General features: G+C 29.8%; 2 protein-coding genes across 2 annotated transcripts in view; one reads left to right on the forward strand and one right to left on the reverse strand.

The window, feature by feature from the left end:
• Positions 1-16971, forward strand: part of LOC145193000 (uncharacterized) — an 87368-nt gene that overhangs the window by 55645 nt on the left and 14752 nt on the right. Inside the window, exons 16-17 of the mRNA XM_090070615.1 lie at positions 6162-6211; positions 9975-10080. Of these exons, the coding sequence (XP_089926741.1) occupies positions 6162-6211; positions 9975-10080 (156 nt within the window). The remainder of the gene's footprint in view (positions 1-6161; positions 6212-9974; positions 10081-16971) is intronic.
• LOC149894083 (uncharacterized) lies at positions 12841-16216 on the reverse strand. The gene has a single exon (XM_090070809.1). The coding sequence runs from the start codon at positions 14292-14294 to the stop codon at positions 13905-13907; it is 390 nt and encodes a 129-aa protein (XP_089926935.1). The 5' UTR covers positions 14295-16216; the 3' UTR covers positions 12841-13904.

Genomic DNA, 16971 nt, shown 5'->3' on the forward strand with positions numbered 1-16971 from the left:
ATTTTGTTTTGAACAATAACTACTAATTGCAGCATTACATAAGTCTCGCTTAGTTTGGATTTTTTGATAGATCTTGTTTTGTGTCTAGTCTTGTACAAAGGGCGATTCATTGTCCTTGTACTTAGGGCCGTGTTTTAAAGTAACATCTACGGTCATAATCCTTATGATTTTGTTGTATTTGTTTTTTTTTAGTAAATAAAAGAAAATGACATCAATTACCAGTACTATTTCGATTTAGTCACATTTTTTTCAGTTGGATGCTATTTACATGGGACGGTTAGGGTTAAGATTGGAAACTTCAAATGTGATTGAATTGTACAAAATGTTTTTAATTAAGTTGCTACTATCATTTAGATAATTTAAAAGCAAAAATATATTTCTATAACTTGCTATACTAGCTGGTGGCCTAGGTACAATTAGAAATGAACTCATTGTACCTAAGGTTACTGATTTAAAACCCTTTTTCTTAGCGGAGTTTTATATTTTAAGTAATTATGTCGATATCATTAGGAAGTAATTGATATGATATGATCATACAAAAAATCTGGCCCTAAGTAGATTTATATCCCCTAAATAGGTTTTTAACTTAGAAACCTCTTAAAACCCAACCAAAACTATTTTTAGTTGTCAGATTCATTTAGATTTGACCATAATGCTTTTTAGAGCAAATCTTTAAATTCAGACAATGAAAAATACGAAATTAAAATATATTATATTTAATAACATTACTGTACAGTAAAAGATGTCAGATCAACATCAAACATAAGATACTGACATCTAGATGATCCATGAGCAACACTTGGTGGTGGAACTTTCATTATGATATCTTCAAGTTCTACATCATAAATATTGTCATCTTCTCGTATAAATTTATTGTCTCCTGATTTCTTAAGATACTTAACTTTGTAAACTAAACCAACAACTTCAATAACTTCTGCCACATAATGTCTAGAGTATTTCTTTCCACTTAACTTGACAAGTAAGAAACTTCCTGAAACAATTTCACTATTTTCTGATTTATTGTCAAGTATATTTATTCCAAAATCAGTTTCATCAAAACTTTCCTTATTTAAACTTTTGTCAGAATGTTGATTAAAAATAATCTGTTTTGCCATGGATTTTATTTGTCTTGAAAAAGGTTTTTGACATTGTTCTTTATTAGATTTTGAATGTAAAATAACTTTCATTTCAGGTGTATCAGTTAAAATGCGTGATTTTCCCTTACGCTTTTTTGTAATAGCTGCCTTTCTTATTTTGGCTTTTGGCTGAGGTCGTATTATTTCAGGTGAAACAATTTCTAATGTTGATGGTAAATTGCCAGGAGTGGTTTCAACCTCATTGCTATCATTAGAAACGCAAATTTCAGTATCCACTATTGGCCTATCAGTAACAGTTGCAGCTAACAAGTCAATTTCAGTGAAAATATTTTCATTAAAGGGAAAAAACCCAGTACATTTAAAACTGTTAACAATATTATTCGGTACAAAAGCACGAGGATAAGCTTGACCAACAAAGTAAAATATATCATAAATTGTAATTGGTTTACCAGCATTTCCTGGTGATATCATCCAATTATTCATGGCATTATTATAAAACGTTTTAAATGGATAAAAAACACCACGATCAAGGGGTTGCATTTTGTGGGTTGTGTGAGGATGAAATGTCATAAAATTATGCCTGATCTTTTAGCTAATTCAATAATAGAAATGTTAACATGACTTTCATGGTTATCCATTAATAAAAGAACTGGTTTTTCTACTGAAGGTCGTACATTACTAATAAAATGCTCAAGAAATTGCAGAAAAATGACTTCATTTGACCATCCAGACTTATTAGCTGCTCCTACACTTCCAGGAGGAGCACCATTCAACATGTAGTCCTTAAATTTTGTACGCGGAAATACGAATAATGGTGGAATGCTACTTCTAGTAGCATTAATGGCTGCAATCATTGTCACATTATTGCCTCGTTCTGCACTAGTCATACTCCCTATTTGCTTTTTGCCCCTTGGGGCTAGGATTTTTGGTGGTACATGAACTGTGGTAATTCCTGTTTCATCACAATTCCAAATGTTTGACGGCTCAAAATGATAACGCTCTAAAACATTTTTATAATTTTTAAACACAACTCTTACAGTTTCTTTATTGAATGCAGAAGATCTACCAAGACTTGTTGGCTGCGGTTTACGTAGGAATAACTTATCATTATGTCTTTTCTGAAAATCTCGTAGCCATTGTTCACCAGCACATTTATTCTTTATCCATGAAGTTTCAACTTTTTTATGGTTTGCTAAAGCATACTCATGCAAAGAATCTGATTTGCTTTAATGTAAGTCCATAATGCATATTTGCAGCATCTGACAAGTATTTAACCAAAACTAATTCTTCTTTTGTTGAGAATACTTTTTTTGGTTTTTTATGTGAATACAAATACTGGGTTCTTTCAGATTTTTTAAACTGTTTTAACTGATATATCAAAGTTGATTTTTTAATGTTGCAATGTCTTGCTGCTTTACTTAAACTCATTTTTTGTTGAAGAACAAAATTCACTGCATCAAACATATCCTTCTCGCAAATCTTCTTACGGAAAACACCAACCTTACTCCTTGGCATTTTAAGATTAAAACAATATAACAGAAATGATATATTTATTTGCTCTTATTTCCTTATTGCTGTACAGAAATCAAGTACAACTCTATAATCAACTTAATTATCAATTTATTACAGCTGCCAACTAACTTAATTATCAAAACTGATTATCAAGCATTGTAAGTACATAAAAATATGTATTCCAATAATGGATTATGTGTCAAGTGTAAAATTTACTCTTGTTTACCAATAAATTAAATAAAACACAATGTATAAGATATAGAAATATATAAAAGATAGTTTGTAAATAAAAAAATAATTTGTTAGTATTGTATCACTTTTATTATATTTAAAACTTTCAAAATACCAGGAAGAGAGTAATAATACGCTTTTCCCTGATTTTTAAATGCAAAAGCAATACCGTACAGCTGTCTGATAAATTTGATGAAAATTTTCATAAAAGTGTCCTCTTAAAGTTCGCAAAAAATTAAAGCGCAGTACGAACCAGTCAAAAGTACAACGTCCTACGCTGGTCAAAGGTACACGAGATGGGTTTCTTCAACAATTATTATCTCAAACCCCTTTTAGGGTTAGAAATAATCATCTAAACTTCTCCATAATAAAAGTAACATGTTGGTTAATGTTAATAATATCATACATTAACCAAACAACTATTTATGACAGTTTTGTTATCAAATAAGATAAACATAAATATTTACTTTTTAAGAGCTCAAACTTATAATTTCTTGTGGATCAACACAATCTTCCCCAACCATGATATTTTAAGGTAAAAAGAGTCGTCATGGACTAACATTTCAAATGGCACTTCACGTTTTTGCAAAGTGTTAAAAGTCGGACAAAAGGACAGAGTGACTAAAGGTACAACGTGGTCAAAGGTACAACAGGTTCCCCTATCTATTACATTTTTCTCGCGAAGACTTCCTCACATAATTCTGCCGATAAAGACGGAAATGTTTGTTTCAAGCTTCGGCTGCTTCTTCTGATAGCTGGCCAATAGGCAGTATAGCCTGTTCAATTATTGTGTTGCCATGTCTTAAAACTTTATGCATAGTTGGCGTCATTGGATGCCATCCATATAAATCAACATAAAGTTTGGCCGTCTCATTTAAAATTTTCAAATTTTTTTACATTAATTTGATGCCCATTCGAAATCGCTTCTAAAACGACATTGCATTTTTTTATAAGAGTTTTATCAACCCTTGTGATGCGGGAGGCGGTTAGGGAATCGGCGAAAAATCGTCTTGATGTATTCCCATCATTACTGTTCCCAAATCCAGCCCTAGGAATATCAACTAACAGCCCTAATTCATCTATAAAGACTTATTGAATTTTTTGTTTTGTTTCCGCAACTACTTTTTTATCTTCTTCTATTCTTGCTTGCCATTTTTTCATTGGTATTTTATACGATATATGCCGCAAGGATTCAAAAAATCTGATTCTTGCGTGCAGTATTGATAGCCCAAATTTTATTGTTTCACGGCTTTCTGTCGTTTTTTTACTCAAGTCATTAAAATCTTTTGAAGTTTGCCCACATATATAGCATCTCACTGTTGATGTCGTATTTGTTGCAGCATTACAAACTTTTCCATCAATCATAGTAAAAAGAAATACATGCTTTATTTGCAAATTACCAACAAAAGGATTTATTATTACACTTTTTCTCAAGCCTTTTATTTGGTTCTCTACGCATTCGATTTCATCATTCGTTACGTCTTTGCTCTCCCGAATAAAACGTATTCTTATTGGTCGGCAATATCTTGTAGATGATGGTGCTGAGTTTTGTCAAAGCACCATCTTTTGGTTACCAATATGGCATATGAGCCGTAGTGGTACAAAAGAACTTTGAAATATGTTAGCGTCGCTACCGTCGCTGTTTTGAAATTTTTGTTTAAACATTTGTTGTTGCGAGCCATCACAACCCCATTTTGAAATCAATTCTAAGTTATTTCTTTCTTTTTCATTTAAAATTTCAATAACTTCATTCAAATAACAACATAATCTTGTAACTTAATTTCTGAACAAGATTCTGTAACTATTCTGTATCAATTCTTCTGGTGGATAACATTTCACTTTGGCTTTTTTTATAAGTGAATAATATGGATAAATATTCTTGTTGGCTGCATAAATAATTTCATATTGTTTTTTAGTCATATCAGCTTTCACAAAAATTGACAACGCTTCTGATGGTGTGTGCTTTTTAATGATATCTTCAGTAGATGTGTCACTTTTTCTTTATTGTTTGGCTTTTGGTGGTGTAAATAAAATTTCCTTTGTAACGTTAGATGCGTAAATGTTCCCTGCAGCACGTTGACTCATTTGAGCAGCATACATCAACTGCTCACAAGGTATATGTTCCCTTAAAACCCTTGTTTTTCGCCTTCTCGTTGGTGAACTCGATTCACAAAATTCTTTTGACGGTCAGCCGGGCTTTGCTACCGTCCAAGTTGGTAGAGCTATGGTGGTATTGAGCCATTGTTCGTTATTTTTTAAAAAACGCTCTCTCTTATGGCTAGCGCCTTCACCTTTTTTTTTTAAATTGGAACTTAAAAGGTGAATAAATGGTTTTTAGTGCACTTTCTTCATTTGCAGGGCATTTAGTTATGTTTTTAAGGTGTTCTAATAAAAACACGAATTTGTCGTCAACATTTTTCTCGGAACTTTGCTCCAAGACTTCATAAAATGATCGTTTAGTCATCTCTATTGTGATAGCTTGCGATTCTACAAAAAAATATATTTTAAATAAAGTAAAAGTTTTAATCACAAAAAAAATGTTTTTGCCTCATTGACTAAAAAAATTAAAAAAATCTTAGGGCGCGTGCATGCGCAACTTTTTTTTTTTAAAATGGTAAAAAGAATATCTAAGCTTTACGTGAAGCACAAGCTCGTAGCTTAACAAGGCTTAATTGATATTCAAAAACACTTTTTAATATCGTGTATATGAAAAAAAAACGCTAAACTTTTTACATCAAATATAATTGATGAGAAATGTGACAGTAACATAAAATAGAGAAAATAAATATACCAAAAGTATGAGCTTACCTTCTTTTTCAATATCCATTATGATTTTTAAAATTTGTCACTAACCACAAACTCAAAAAACGATTTGTAATAATGATCGTCAACAGGAACGTTGAAAAACAATTGAATTCATCACCACAATTACTCGATTTTTAAAGCTGCCTCAATGAGGTGGGAGGGTGGGGGGGGTGGGGGAATGGGTAACCGAAATGACCATTTAGAGATGACCTTTATTAATCTTTAACAATGCATCAATAAAAACAGATTTTGACAAAATTTTGAAAATTGACTTTTGATCAGCTTTTTCGTATAAATACTCAACTGTGCATTGGTTCATCTATAAATAGCAGGTATACTATATATAGTTAAACATTAGTCTTTATTAGTCACTTTTTATTAAGGTTTATCTTTATAGTAATTATCAGTCTTTTTTAAGCACTGTATTATTAGTATCACAACTATTATTGTGATACTAATAATACAGTGCTTAAAAAAGAATAATAATTACTATAAAGACATCATCTTCTTATATAGGATCACTAAGTCATGCTGAACTTAATTACTACTCAGCTGCTAATGATAAGGTATTTTTTACATGTTAATAATAAAATTTTTTATAGATTTTTTTATTTCATGCTTTAAAATATATATTATGCTTGATGCTTATTGTTACTTTTTTATACATAATGGGTCACAAGGGGAGTTATTGCATTTATCATAATTAGTGATGTGCCGGAACCAAATTATGCCAAGTCTCCGATTCCGGGTACCCGGCTGAAAAACCGGGTCCGATTTCGGGTACCTGGCACCGAGTCCATTTTTTTAAAAGTTGGAATATAAACTTGTGAAATCTCTAGCGATGAACTATTCACACAAAATACGCTTTTTACGCTAACTAACGAAAAGTTATGTGGCGGAACTACCATTTAGCAAAACTTCGCAATGCAGGGTAAGGGGCCTGAGTTGTAGGGGCCTAAATTTTTTTAAAACTTGTGCAACAGTTTTTTTATAACTATACTTAGTTTAAAATTATTTTTCTCTCCTGGTGGTTCGGGCCTAAATAATATTTTGTGTGGAAGGGGGCAAAATTTGAAGTTCCGCTACTGAAAGATTTATTAGGGAAAGTAAAAGATTAAGAGAGACAAAGAATTGCAAAAAAAGGTAGACTTTCTCGATTGCAGTGTGATTTAAATAATACAAATTTAAACAAATAAAAAGATCTTAAACAACACTTATTTGCTGTACACTTACTTGTATCTTATTTTAACAACACTTATTTGTATCTTATTTTAACAACTATTTGTATCTTATTTTAACAACACTTATTTGTATCTTATTTTAACAACTATTTGTATCTTATTTTAACAACACTTATTTGTATCTTATTTTAACAACTATTTGTATCTTATTTTAACAACACTTATTTGTATCTTATTTTAACAACTATTTGTATCTTATTTTAACAACACTTATTTGTATCTTATTTTAACAACTATTTGTATCTTATTTTAACAACACTTATTTGTATCTTATTTTAACAACTATTTGTATCTTATTTTAACAACACTTATTTGTATCTTATTTTAACAACTATTTGTATCTTATTTTAATTGTTTTATTAACTTTAGATTCTAATGAACAAACATTAGGTATTCTCCGTTATCTGCTTTTAGTCTGCTCCTTGTTGCTTCGTATATGTCCCCACCAGCACTAAATAACCTTTCACCTTCTATTGATGACGGAGGTGCTGTAAGATATTTTAATGCCATCTTTTTTAGTTTTTCAAATTGCATTCCACATTTACTCCACCACAAAAACGGACAACCTGTATTTTCTAAAAGAGGCAGAGATAAATAGTTGTCTATTTCTTGAGTAATTGCAGACCTTAATATTGTTTGCTTCTTAATTATGTCAGCAACTTCAATATCTATTAGTTCTCTTTCTGCCTCGGAACGTTTTTCACTCTGCTTTCTTCCAGTTCTCATAAAAGCTAAATCTTTAAAACAATCATCAATGCTAATGAATCCAGTAGAGGCTGGAGCTTTTACTATTGGAACATTGTCGGAGTCAACAGCATCTTGCTCTCCTTGCATTTTTTTCCATGCTTCTTCAACCCACTCTATAATAACTTTTTCATCTGCATGTTGATAAAGTAATTTATATCGTGGATCCAAAAATGTTGATACTCATAACATTTTATTAAACAAAAATTTATCAAGTCTTTTAGTAACAGATTTTATTAGTTCATCAATTATCGTCATAATCCCAACGTATTTATCACTTGATGAAACTTTTTGTAATATAACTTTTGATGCAAGAACAGATGGTATAATTATTGGGCAAGTTTCGTCCCTCCTAGCACATTTTATTGTTAAGTTTTCAAATGGAGCAAGAATGTAAACAAGTTTTTCGACTATTCCCCATTGATTATTTGGTAGGAAGTTTAATTTCATCAAACTCTGCTGCATAAGTGGCCAAAGGAGCTTTTTGTTCAAACGTTCTTTGTAGCATTTCAAATGAACTGTTCCAGCGAGTTGGAACACATTGTTTCATTTTGTAAGGTACTTAACTGCTGCTGAATTAATTTTAATTTTGCACATGCTATTGGTGAATGATTAAAATGGGTCGTTATTCCTCTGCATAAAGTTAAAATTTCCTTGATGGTTTTTTGGCTAAATAGAGAGTCATGAATACATAGCATGGAATTGATGTCATTCCACTGTTTTTTACTGCAGCCTTCATATTGTTTGCATTATCGGTAACAATAAGATGAATTTCGCTTAACGGGATTTCAAAAGATTCTAAATCTTTTTGTAAATACTCTTTTATATAAACACCTGTGTGATTTTCCGGAAAATGAATTACTCGAAGAACAGCAGTTTCTTGGGAAAATTTAATTAAATCTATCCGATGTCCAGTAATGCTTAAGAATGAGATTTTCGCAGTATCCGCTGTCCAAATATCTATCGTCAGAGACAAATAGTTTGCCGCGGAAATTTTTAGTTTTTATATCTTCTAACAGTTCATCATACATGCTATGGATTACGTTTTGGGTGAAATATGTTCTACATGGTAATTTGTAATTGGGGTAAGCATCTTTAATCAGTTCATTAAATCCCGTATCTTCAACAATAGAAAATGGCTGATTATCCAATGTGATAAGTTTGCCTATTATTTTATGGATTCGAATAGATCTGTGTTCATCAATATTCCATAGTTTTTTTTTTATTTAAAGCATGATTAATGTTACTTTGTACTGTATTGGTGGTAGAAGCAACTGAGGTTTCAGAAATAGACGGAAATGATTAAACCTTTTTTTTTCCCACAAGTTCAAACTCTTTGGAGTGCTTTAAACGCAAATGTTTTACCATTGGTGTAGTTCCATAATACTTTAAAGATTTTCCTCCTCTCGTAACTAAACTATCACATAGTTTGCACTTGCTCACATGAGGAGTCGTGCTTATATCAAAAAACTTCCACACTATACTATTTTTATTCATAATTTTTCTTTCAAATAAAGAAATTTTATATAATGATAATTAAAGTACGTTTGATATCATACGTTTTCGATTATTTTATATAAAACGATAATTTTTTTAATAATACGCTCGAAATGCGCTACAAATGAAAAGCGCTATCAGCATTTGAAAGAAGAAAAATTATCTTGTGTTCTAACAGAATTAAAAGAAACTATTAAATATTTTTTTACCCCCATTCATTTTATTCGTATTCTCAAATTATTTTATTTAGCGTTACAGTTTTTGTATCCGTATAAATTTTTTTGCAGAAATATATTAAAAAATATTTTAAGTGAGATTGGTTTAAGTTAATATAACTTTGTGGTTATCTACTACATAACGCTCTTAGAATTAAATCAAGAAGTTTATTGGTTGAAGTATATTGGTAGAAACTAAAAGAAAAATCAATTTAAGATAAAAAAGAAGATACTCGGTGCCGGGTACTGCAACAAATGACCGAACCGGGTACCCGGCACATCTCTAATCATAATGGTAGAATGGTTTACAAATATGGAGTTTTAGCAAATTTAAAAAACTCATTTTTATTATCAGTGTAGCTAAAAAAATTTGGTTTTCTACAATAGTCATTAAAGAACCCCCTCACCTGCACTCCCAATTTTTTATACAAAACTGAAATGAGTACATACAATTAAAAGTTTTAAATTTCTTTTTTTTTCAAAATTTTTTTTGCGTCATGTTCTGGTATCTGGTAAAGTAGAAAATAAAGATTGTATTCTTTTTATGTTAATTGTAATTTTTATTTCAAAACTAAAAAAACCAGCAACTGGTTTTGAAAAAGTAAAGAGTTATGAAGTTGTTTCTTGTTTAGAAAAATGTTGTGTTAAAAGATCAAGCAAAAATAACTTCGGTAAGGACAGACAAAAATCACGCTAAAAAAAGAAAAACTCCAAAGAAAACCAAAGAAAAAGCACAGAGTAAGTAAAGGATAGTCAATCTGAAAAGCAACTGTTCATCAATTGATTTTTTCTTTTTTTTCGATTTTTTTTTTTTTTTAGTATTTCAAATTTTAAAACCAAATCACTTACTCTACTAAAATAATAACGAAAATCACCACTTGCTACTCCATAGTGGTGCCATAATACCTTATAGTCACTTCCTGATGAAATCAAATCATGTCTTGAAACAAATTAGAAATATTCATAATACAATACCTGAAAAAAAAACCTAAAAGCATTCAAATAAAAAAAAACACCACAAATTCAGCTGAACAAAGTCTTTTCAAAATAGATGATACAAAATTTAGGGTAGTTATCAAGCTCATCACACTTTCAGGATTGTAAATTTTGAGGATTCACAAATCGATTAATTGGTTCAATGTAAATTTGTTAAATATTGTTCTTTAAATTCTTAGCTGTTAATACCTTGTTTAAATTATTAGCTATATAAAATTATTTTTTTTGCCTTTAAAAAATTTACTGATATCAACATTTTTCATTCAAATCTTCAAAAAACCTAGTTCTTCACTTTTATCGTATGGCATTAAGCTTACATCGTCTTTTCATGCTTCCTAAACTTGACGATCTGGAAGATGTCATCTGAAGACTTTAACTTTGCTTTAGATTGCATTTTTTGCTTTACTCCCTATGAAAATTGAAACTTAAACTAAATTAGTCGAAAATTTTATAATAAATTTATTATAAATTTTAGCTATATATAAATATTTACAAAATGTCTTTTGTTTATTGGCTTTTTTTTTAAAATCAAAATTAAAAAAAATAAAATAAAAATGAAAACTTACAGCTTCAGGAAAAGGAAATCTAGACATTGAAGTTTTTGGAGAAACTGTACACTTTGGTGGGGACGCTTTCTTTAGGATTGGAATTTTAGATATAGTAGGTGATATTAAAATAGGACTAGATTTTGAAGCTAAAGGTATCAAAATTGCTTCGGCGGAAGTTTTTTAAGCAAAAGATTTTATAGGTGGTTGAGTAGAACCTGAAACAAGTTTTAAAATAGAAAGAGCTTCAGGATTTTGTAAAGAAAATATTGGAGTTTTTTCTACTTTTCTTAAAGCAGCATCATGAACTCTTTCAGTTCTAGAACTTGCACCTTTTAATGTATGGGAAGATACATTAAAAGGAGATCGAGACCTAACTCTGTTAAAAGTGGGCTTTTTAGGACATGTAGCTAAATAAATAAAAATATTTTCAACATATATATATATATATATATATATATATATATATATATATATATATATATATATATATATATATATATATATATATTACAAATTTGAAAAGAAAAATAGTACAAACAACATAAATCAATTAAACAATAGAGCATACGTATTATATTTATCTTTCGGGTTTTAGCCATTTTCTGATTTTCAACTTCTTTCTTATTTAAAGGTGCTTCAGATTCGTCACTTGTGAAATCAAAAGCATCACATACTGCTCTATCATCTAAATTTTTTATTGATACATGTATATGTATGTATGTATGTATGTATGTATGTATGTATGTATGTATGTATGTATGTATGTATGTATGTATGTATGTATGTATGTATGTATGTATGTATGTATGTATGTATGTATGTATGTATGTATGTATGTATGTATGTATGTATGTATGTATGTATGTATGTATGTATGTATGTATGTATGTATGTATGTATGTATGTATGTATGTATGTATGTATGTATGTATGTATGTATGTATGTATGTATGTATGTATGTATATATGTATGTATGTGTGTATGTATATAAATTTTATAGATCATTTACATATAAATAGGATGGAGAAAGTATCAATATCTAAATACTTACTATGACGACACTTTTCCTTAAGAGCGGAAAGCAAAACCAATCACTCTGAGGTATTAGCTGCTGTTCACATACTTTTAAAACATTAATACCTTTAGGCCATTTTACAAAACGCGTTTCATTTGGAGTTCCTTCAATCCACACTGAAGGGGTTGTCAGCTCTTCTTTAACTGACTCTTCCAACCATACTGCTCTGCACGAAGTTATACTTATTTTACTATAATAGAAGCTAAAGTGGTTTTATATCATATTAAAAACAAATGTAAAAGAGTTCTAGACATAAAGATAAAGATTGTTTTGAAGTTTTGAAGTTGAATGAAGTTTTTTTCCCAACTATTTATATAAGTAAACTAATTTATAGATCTACATATTAAGTTCAGAAGAAAAAAAAAATTAAATTCTTTCATTATAGTGCAGTAATGGAAATATTGATAAGCCTCTTTTTTCATTCAAACAAACACTTTTCCTTTAAAACTCTGCACAAATTAATGTTTTTTGAACAACTTTATTAAAATGTTTGGTGCGAAACAATATGTTAAACTGAATTGATGGAGCTGGAGTATCAAAGACATTGTCTAAATATTTAGTAGCAATAACATCTTATTAAAAGGTACCATTATTGTTCTTAGCCTTTACAAAAGCAATAGAAGATTTGTGGAGCAAAAAACAACTATCTTTTCTGTTGGCTGAAATTTTTGTTTCTAAAGTTTTTTTAGGTAGTTTTCCAAAAAAATGTTGATATTCAGAATGTCAACTTGAGACACTGGGTTGGAAGAATTGCGTATGTTTCTTTTCATTCCTTGAAGAAAGTTTTCAAAAGGAAAACATGATGTTCTGTTAAGAGAACATGAATGATTATGAGAATCATCAACTAAGTGCAAAAGATTATGCGCATTATAGACTGTAAATGTGTTGCCATATATATGTTCAGCTTTATTCACAAAATACTTTAGCAAATCACTTGCATAATCTAAATATGGAACACCTAAGTGGTCATCATCCTCAAATAATATGATCGTTGCAATACTTATGACCAAAAAATGTTCATACAAGTTCTTTGATACTATACCTCTTAATGCAACTGGACCAGTATATAGCAAAAATCGTCTAAATTCTGTCGCTTTCCATCTATCCAACGCATTTAAACTTCTAGGTTGCCGAGCAAACTCACTCGGTATACATCCATTATTACCAACCAATACTTGAGATACTTCTGAAATTTGAGCAGCAGATATTTTCCCACCTGGTCCTTTTTTCAGATAATTTAAGATGCAATGCATTACACCTAAACATACAAGGTGCATGTAATCTAGTGTGAAAGAATAAATGTAATCAATTCCAATTACAATTAAAGGAGAATTTGATTGTTGATATTATTGTGATATCCAAACTGTTAAAAAGTAGTTTTATCTCTCAATTGAAAATGTTCATCTTCATTTAATATCATTCTTCCTTTATGTGCTTCATGAATAATGCACCTTTCACAGGAATAATAGCTGGAATGAGGGACTATACACTTTAAAAAGGCTCTAGAAGGTGCATCACAAACAAAAGATTTAATCTCTAAGCTTAGCTGGTCTCCATAGAACATAATGCCAGTATGCCTTAACTCATTCCATTCGTTAACAAAATTTAACAAATATTTATTAATATTACCTGGTTTATGATCAGCATAAAAGATATCAATAATAAATATATCAGAATTATCAAAGCATGCAAAAATTGGCCAAATCTGCATACTTGATGATTTAAAAAGGGGAATTCCATCAATATTTACTGACAACTTGATAATATTATCAACAACATTTTTTTCACTTAGAACACTTTTAATTCCTTTATATATTCCATAATATGCATAATCCTCACCACATTTTCTTTCTGTTGGTATTTTTCTTGGTGTTTTTATAAGAGGAAGAGAAGAACCATTTTCAGGAAGGATAGATAAAAGTTTATTAACAGATGAACGAGTTCAACGATTTCTAATTGCACATTGAGCAAGCTTATTATTTAATGATAACATTTCACCCTCATTAGAATCATTACTACTGTAACAATCTGTATTGTTACTTTCAGATTCACTACTGATCGGATAATAGTCATCAGTTAAGTAAGCATTATCACAAAAAAAGGTATTGTCTGACATACTTATACTCTCCAATAATTCATTGTCACTTTTTTCTGAGCATAAGTCATCAAATGAAGATGAAACAATTGTAGGACCAAGCGATGTTGATTTTTCTGTAAGGGGAGAAAAATCAATAACATGCTGTTCAACAATTGTCTCATCCTCATTTGGTGAGTCTAAAAGTGCATTTACTTTTCTATTGATACCTTTCCATTTTTTTACATTGGATGCCATTTAAACAAAAACTGAACTTCAAATGTGAGTTATGCGGAATCTTAAAAAAACACCACGTTACTTAAATAAGATGTACGCTTTCAATTTTCATGTGAAAATAGATAAAAGTTGACTGTGCTAAATTTTGTTTTTTTTACTAATATTCACTATATATATATTTGAAGTTTAGTTGCTATTTTGGTACTATTATTTAAAAAAATTTGAAGGTTCATTTCTTGTCCGAGAACGGACGAACGACGTTTGGACGTACAATGTTCATACATTGAATGTTCTTGTGCCTGCTGGGATGCTACCTTGTTGATTGGGGTTACATCGACTTGAATTATTATTGTAGTTGTAAGATTGCAGCTGTAACCAGTCAAAATTAAGTGCTGATGCCAAATAGTGTGGTAGAGATGGGCATGTTCTATATAAAATATCAATAGCACAGAATAAATTTCCTAACATACAGCTATGCCAACCAATTATCTATGCATAGGAACTGTTTAAATATCAAAATAACTGTTTAAATATTAAAATGCTATAGCACATGGTATAAAAAATAGGACAATATTGAATTAAAGAAAACTCTGATTACACATCTACTTATATCTTCTTGAGTTTTTTTGAGGAATGTTTTGTCTATAAGGTAAAGCACAAAAAGGTAAAGTGAGTTTTGACTTCTGCTCCAATGGTACATTTAAACGTCATCTGGAACAACATTGATAGTTTTCAGAAAATAAGCATTCTTTCTATTTAATTTTTTTTTACAGTTGTATTCAAGTAATGACCATTTTGTTTTATAGCCGTTGCATTAAAACAATGGCCATACAACAAAATGGCTATTGCTTGAATGCAACCACAAACTCCTCTACATCTCACAATCTATAAACTTTTGAGTTAATTAACCTTTTAGTTCTTAAGAAAACAAACAATTAAAGTCATTATATAATAAAAGCTATAAATTCTTTAATTTTTTTACTTCACCTAATTGCATGAATTAGTATTTTAGTATTTTAGCGGTGGATGCACACAAATTTTGATTGTCTAAAGGATTAGTTGCGATGTTCCATTAAGTTTTCAGATTGCATTTCTAAATGCAATATGTTTTTGAACATGTTGATTCTTTTTAATTCTTACAAAGACTTTTCCCTGGCATCATTCATGAAAACTCATTTTTTAATTAAAGTCAATTACTAACCTGGCTCTTTGTGGTGAAATAGGGCTTCCAAGCTTTTTTTGCTGGTAATGATAGAATGCCTTGCTCTTCTTTAAATTTTCAAGCAGTTGTAACAAGGTGCTTAGACACTTCAAAGAAACCTGCTTACTTTTTATGTATCCATGGCTCTAGTGTTATTGTTAATTCCACCTTATGATAGTAAGAGTCTGTTACTGAAACTTTTTTTGATTTCATTCATTAGCCAGTCTAGATCTGTCTAAATTGTTATCTTTGTTGCCCTTGTTGTTTGAAATGGTGCTGGCCATTTCAACTGTTAAAAAGACTAATTTGCTTAATACAGATCAAATGATTAATTGTTTTTTTTTTGGTTTTTTTTTGTTTTATTTTTTGTGATTGTTTCGATTGTTCAGGATCGCTGGGAATACCTAAGATGCATAGCAAGAGTTAACTTTTCAATGTTAACAAGTGCTCTTTTTACAGGTCCATTTCTCTAGTATTAGTGATAATTTCACCTTATGATAGTAAGAGTCTAGTGTTAGTGATAATTGCAACTTATGATAGTAAGAGTCTGATTTTTTTTTTTTTTTTGTTTAATACATTAGCCAGTCTAGATCTGTCTAAATCATTATCTTTGTTAGCTTTGTTGTTTGAACTGGTGCTAGCCATTTCAATCATTAAAGAGCGTCATAATTTCTTGCTGAAATAACTGTTTTTCTTGTAACAGATTTACCAAATTTAAAATCTATTAATTGGTTTAGAAAAAAAAAAAGTTTATATAAGTTTTTATATTTGCTAAAAATTACTATAAGAGCTGTCGTTTATTTCAGTCTAATAACTAAATAAAGTTTAAAATAAACAATTAGCTAATTACACTAATAACACTGCAACTGTTATTTTTCTCTCAAAATATTTGCTATAAAATTACTCATGATAATAACATAGCCATTGCACTAAATTCTACTTTCAAATCTTCTCACTAAAATATTTCTTCTTGATTCTCACAGGGAAGATTTTTAGACTTTTTAAAATGTTGTTTCCTTAAAAATGCAGTTTTGGATTTTCAAGGAAACAACATTTTACCAATAGTTCTTAATACATCCATATTACATATGGTTCTTAATGGTATTTAAGAAAAAAGGGCAGAATTAAAGTTAACTCTGTTTTCTTCTTTTTGTTTTGTTTTAAACTCTTGCTTAAAACAAAAAAACAGAGTTTTTTCTGTTTTTTCTTGGCGGTGCTTGAGGAAAGAGGCTTATTTTTATCATAAATTTTTATTATAAATCATTTTTGTTATCATAATTGTTATAATGTCTATCATTTTATTTTCACAATTTTACTGGTAATTGTTTGCAAGCACAAAAACAGCTCTTCTTACATATAGCCTTTAGATAAACCTTAAGAGATAGTTTAAAAACATGCACAAATAGAAATTACATAAACAGTATAAGTAAGATTAATAAAAATGTTATATTATGAAAAGTTGTGCTTCCAATATATTATTACAATATATCAAACAAC

This window comes from Hydra viridissima, unplaced genomic scaffold (genome assembly GCF_058129835.1).
Source record: "Hydra viridissima isolate aposymbiotic clone 2 unplaced genomic scaffold, HvirCarnegie_v1 scaffold_1, whole genome shotgun sequence".
Taxonomy (NCBI): Eukaryota; Metazoa; Cnidaria; class Hydrozoa; order Anthoathecata; family Hydridae; genus Hydra; species Hydra viridissima.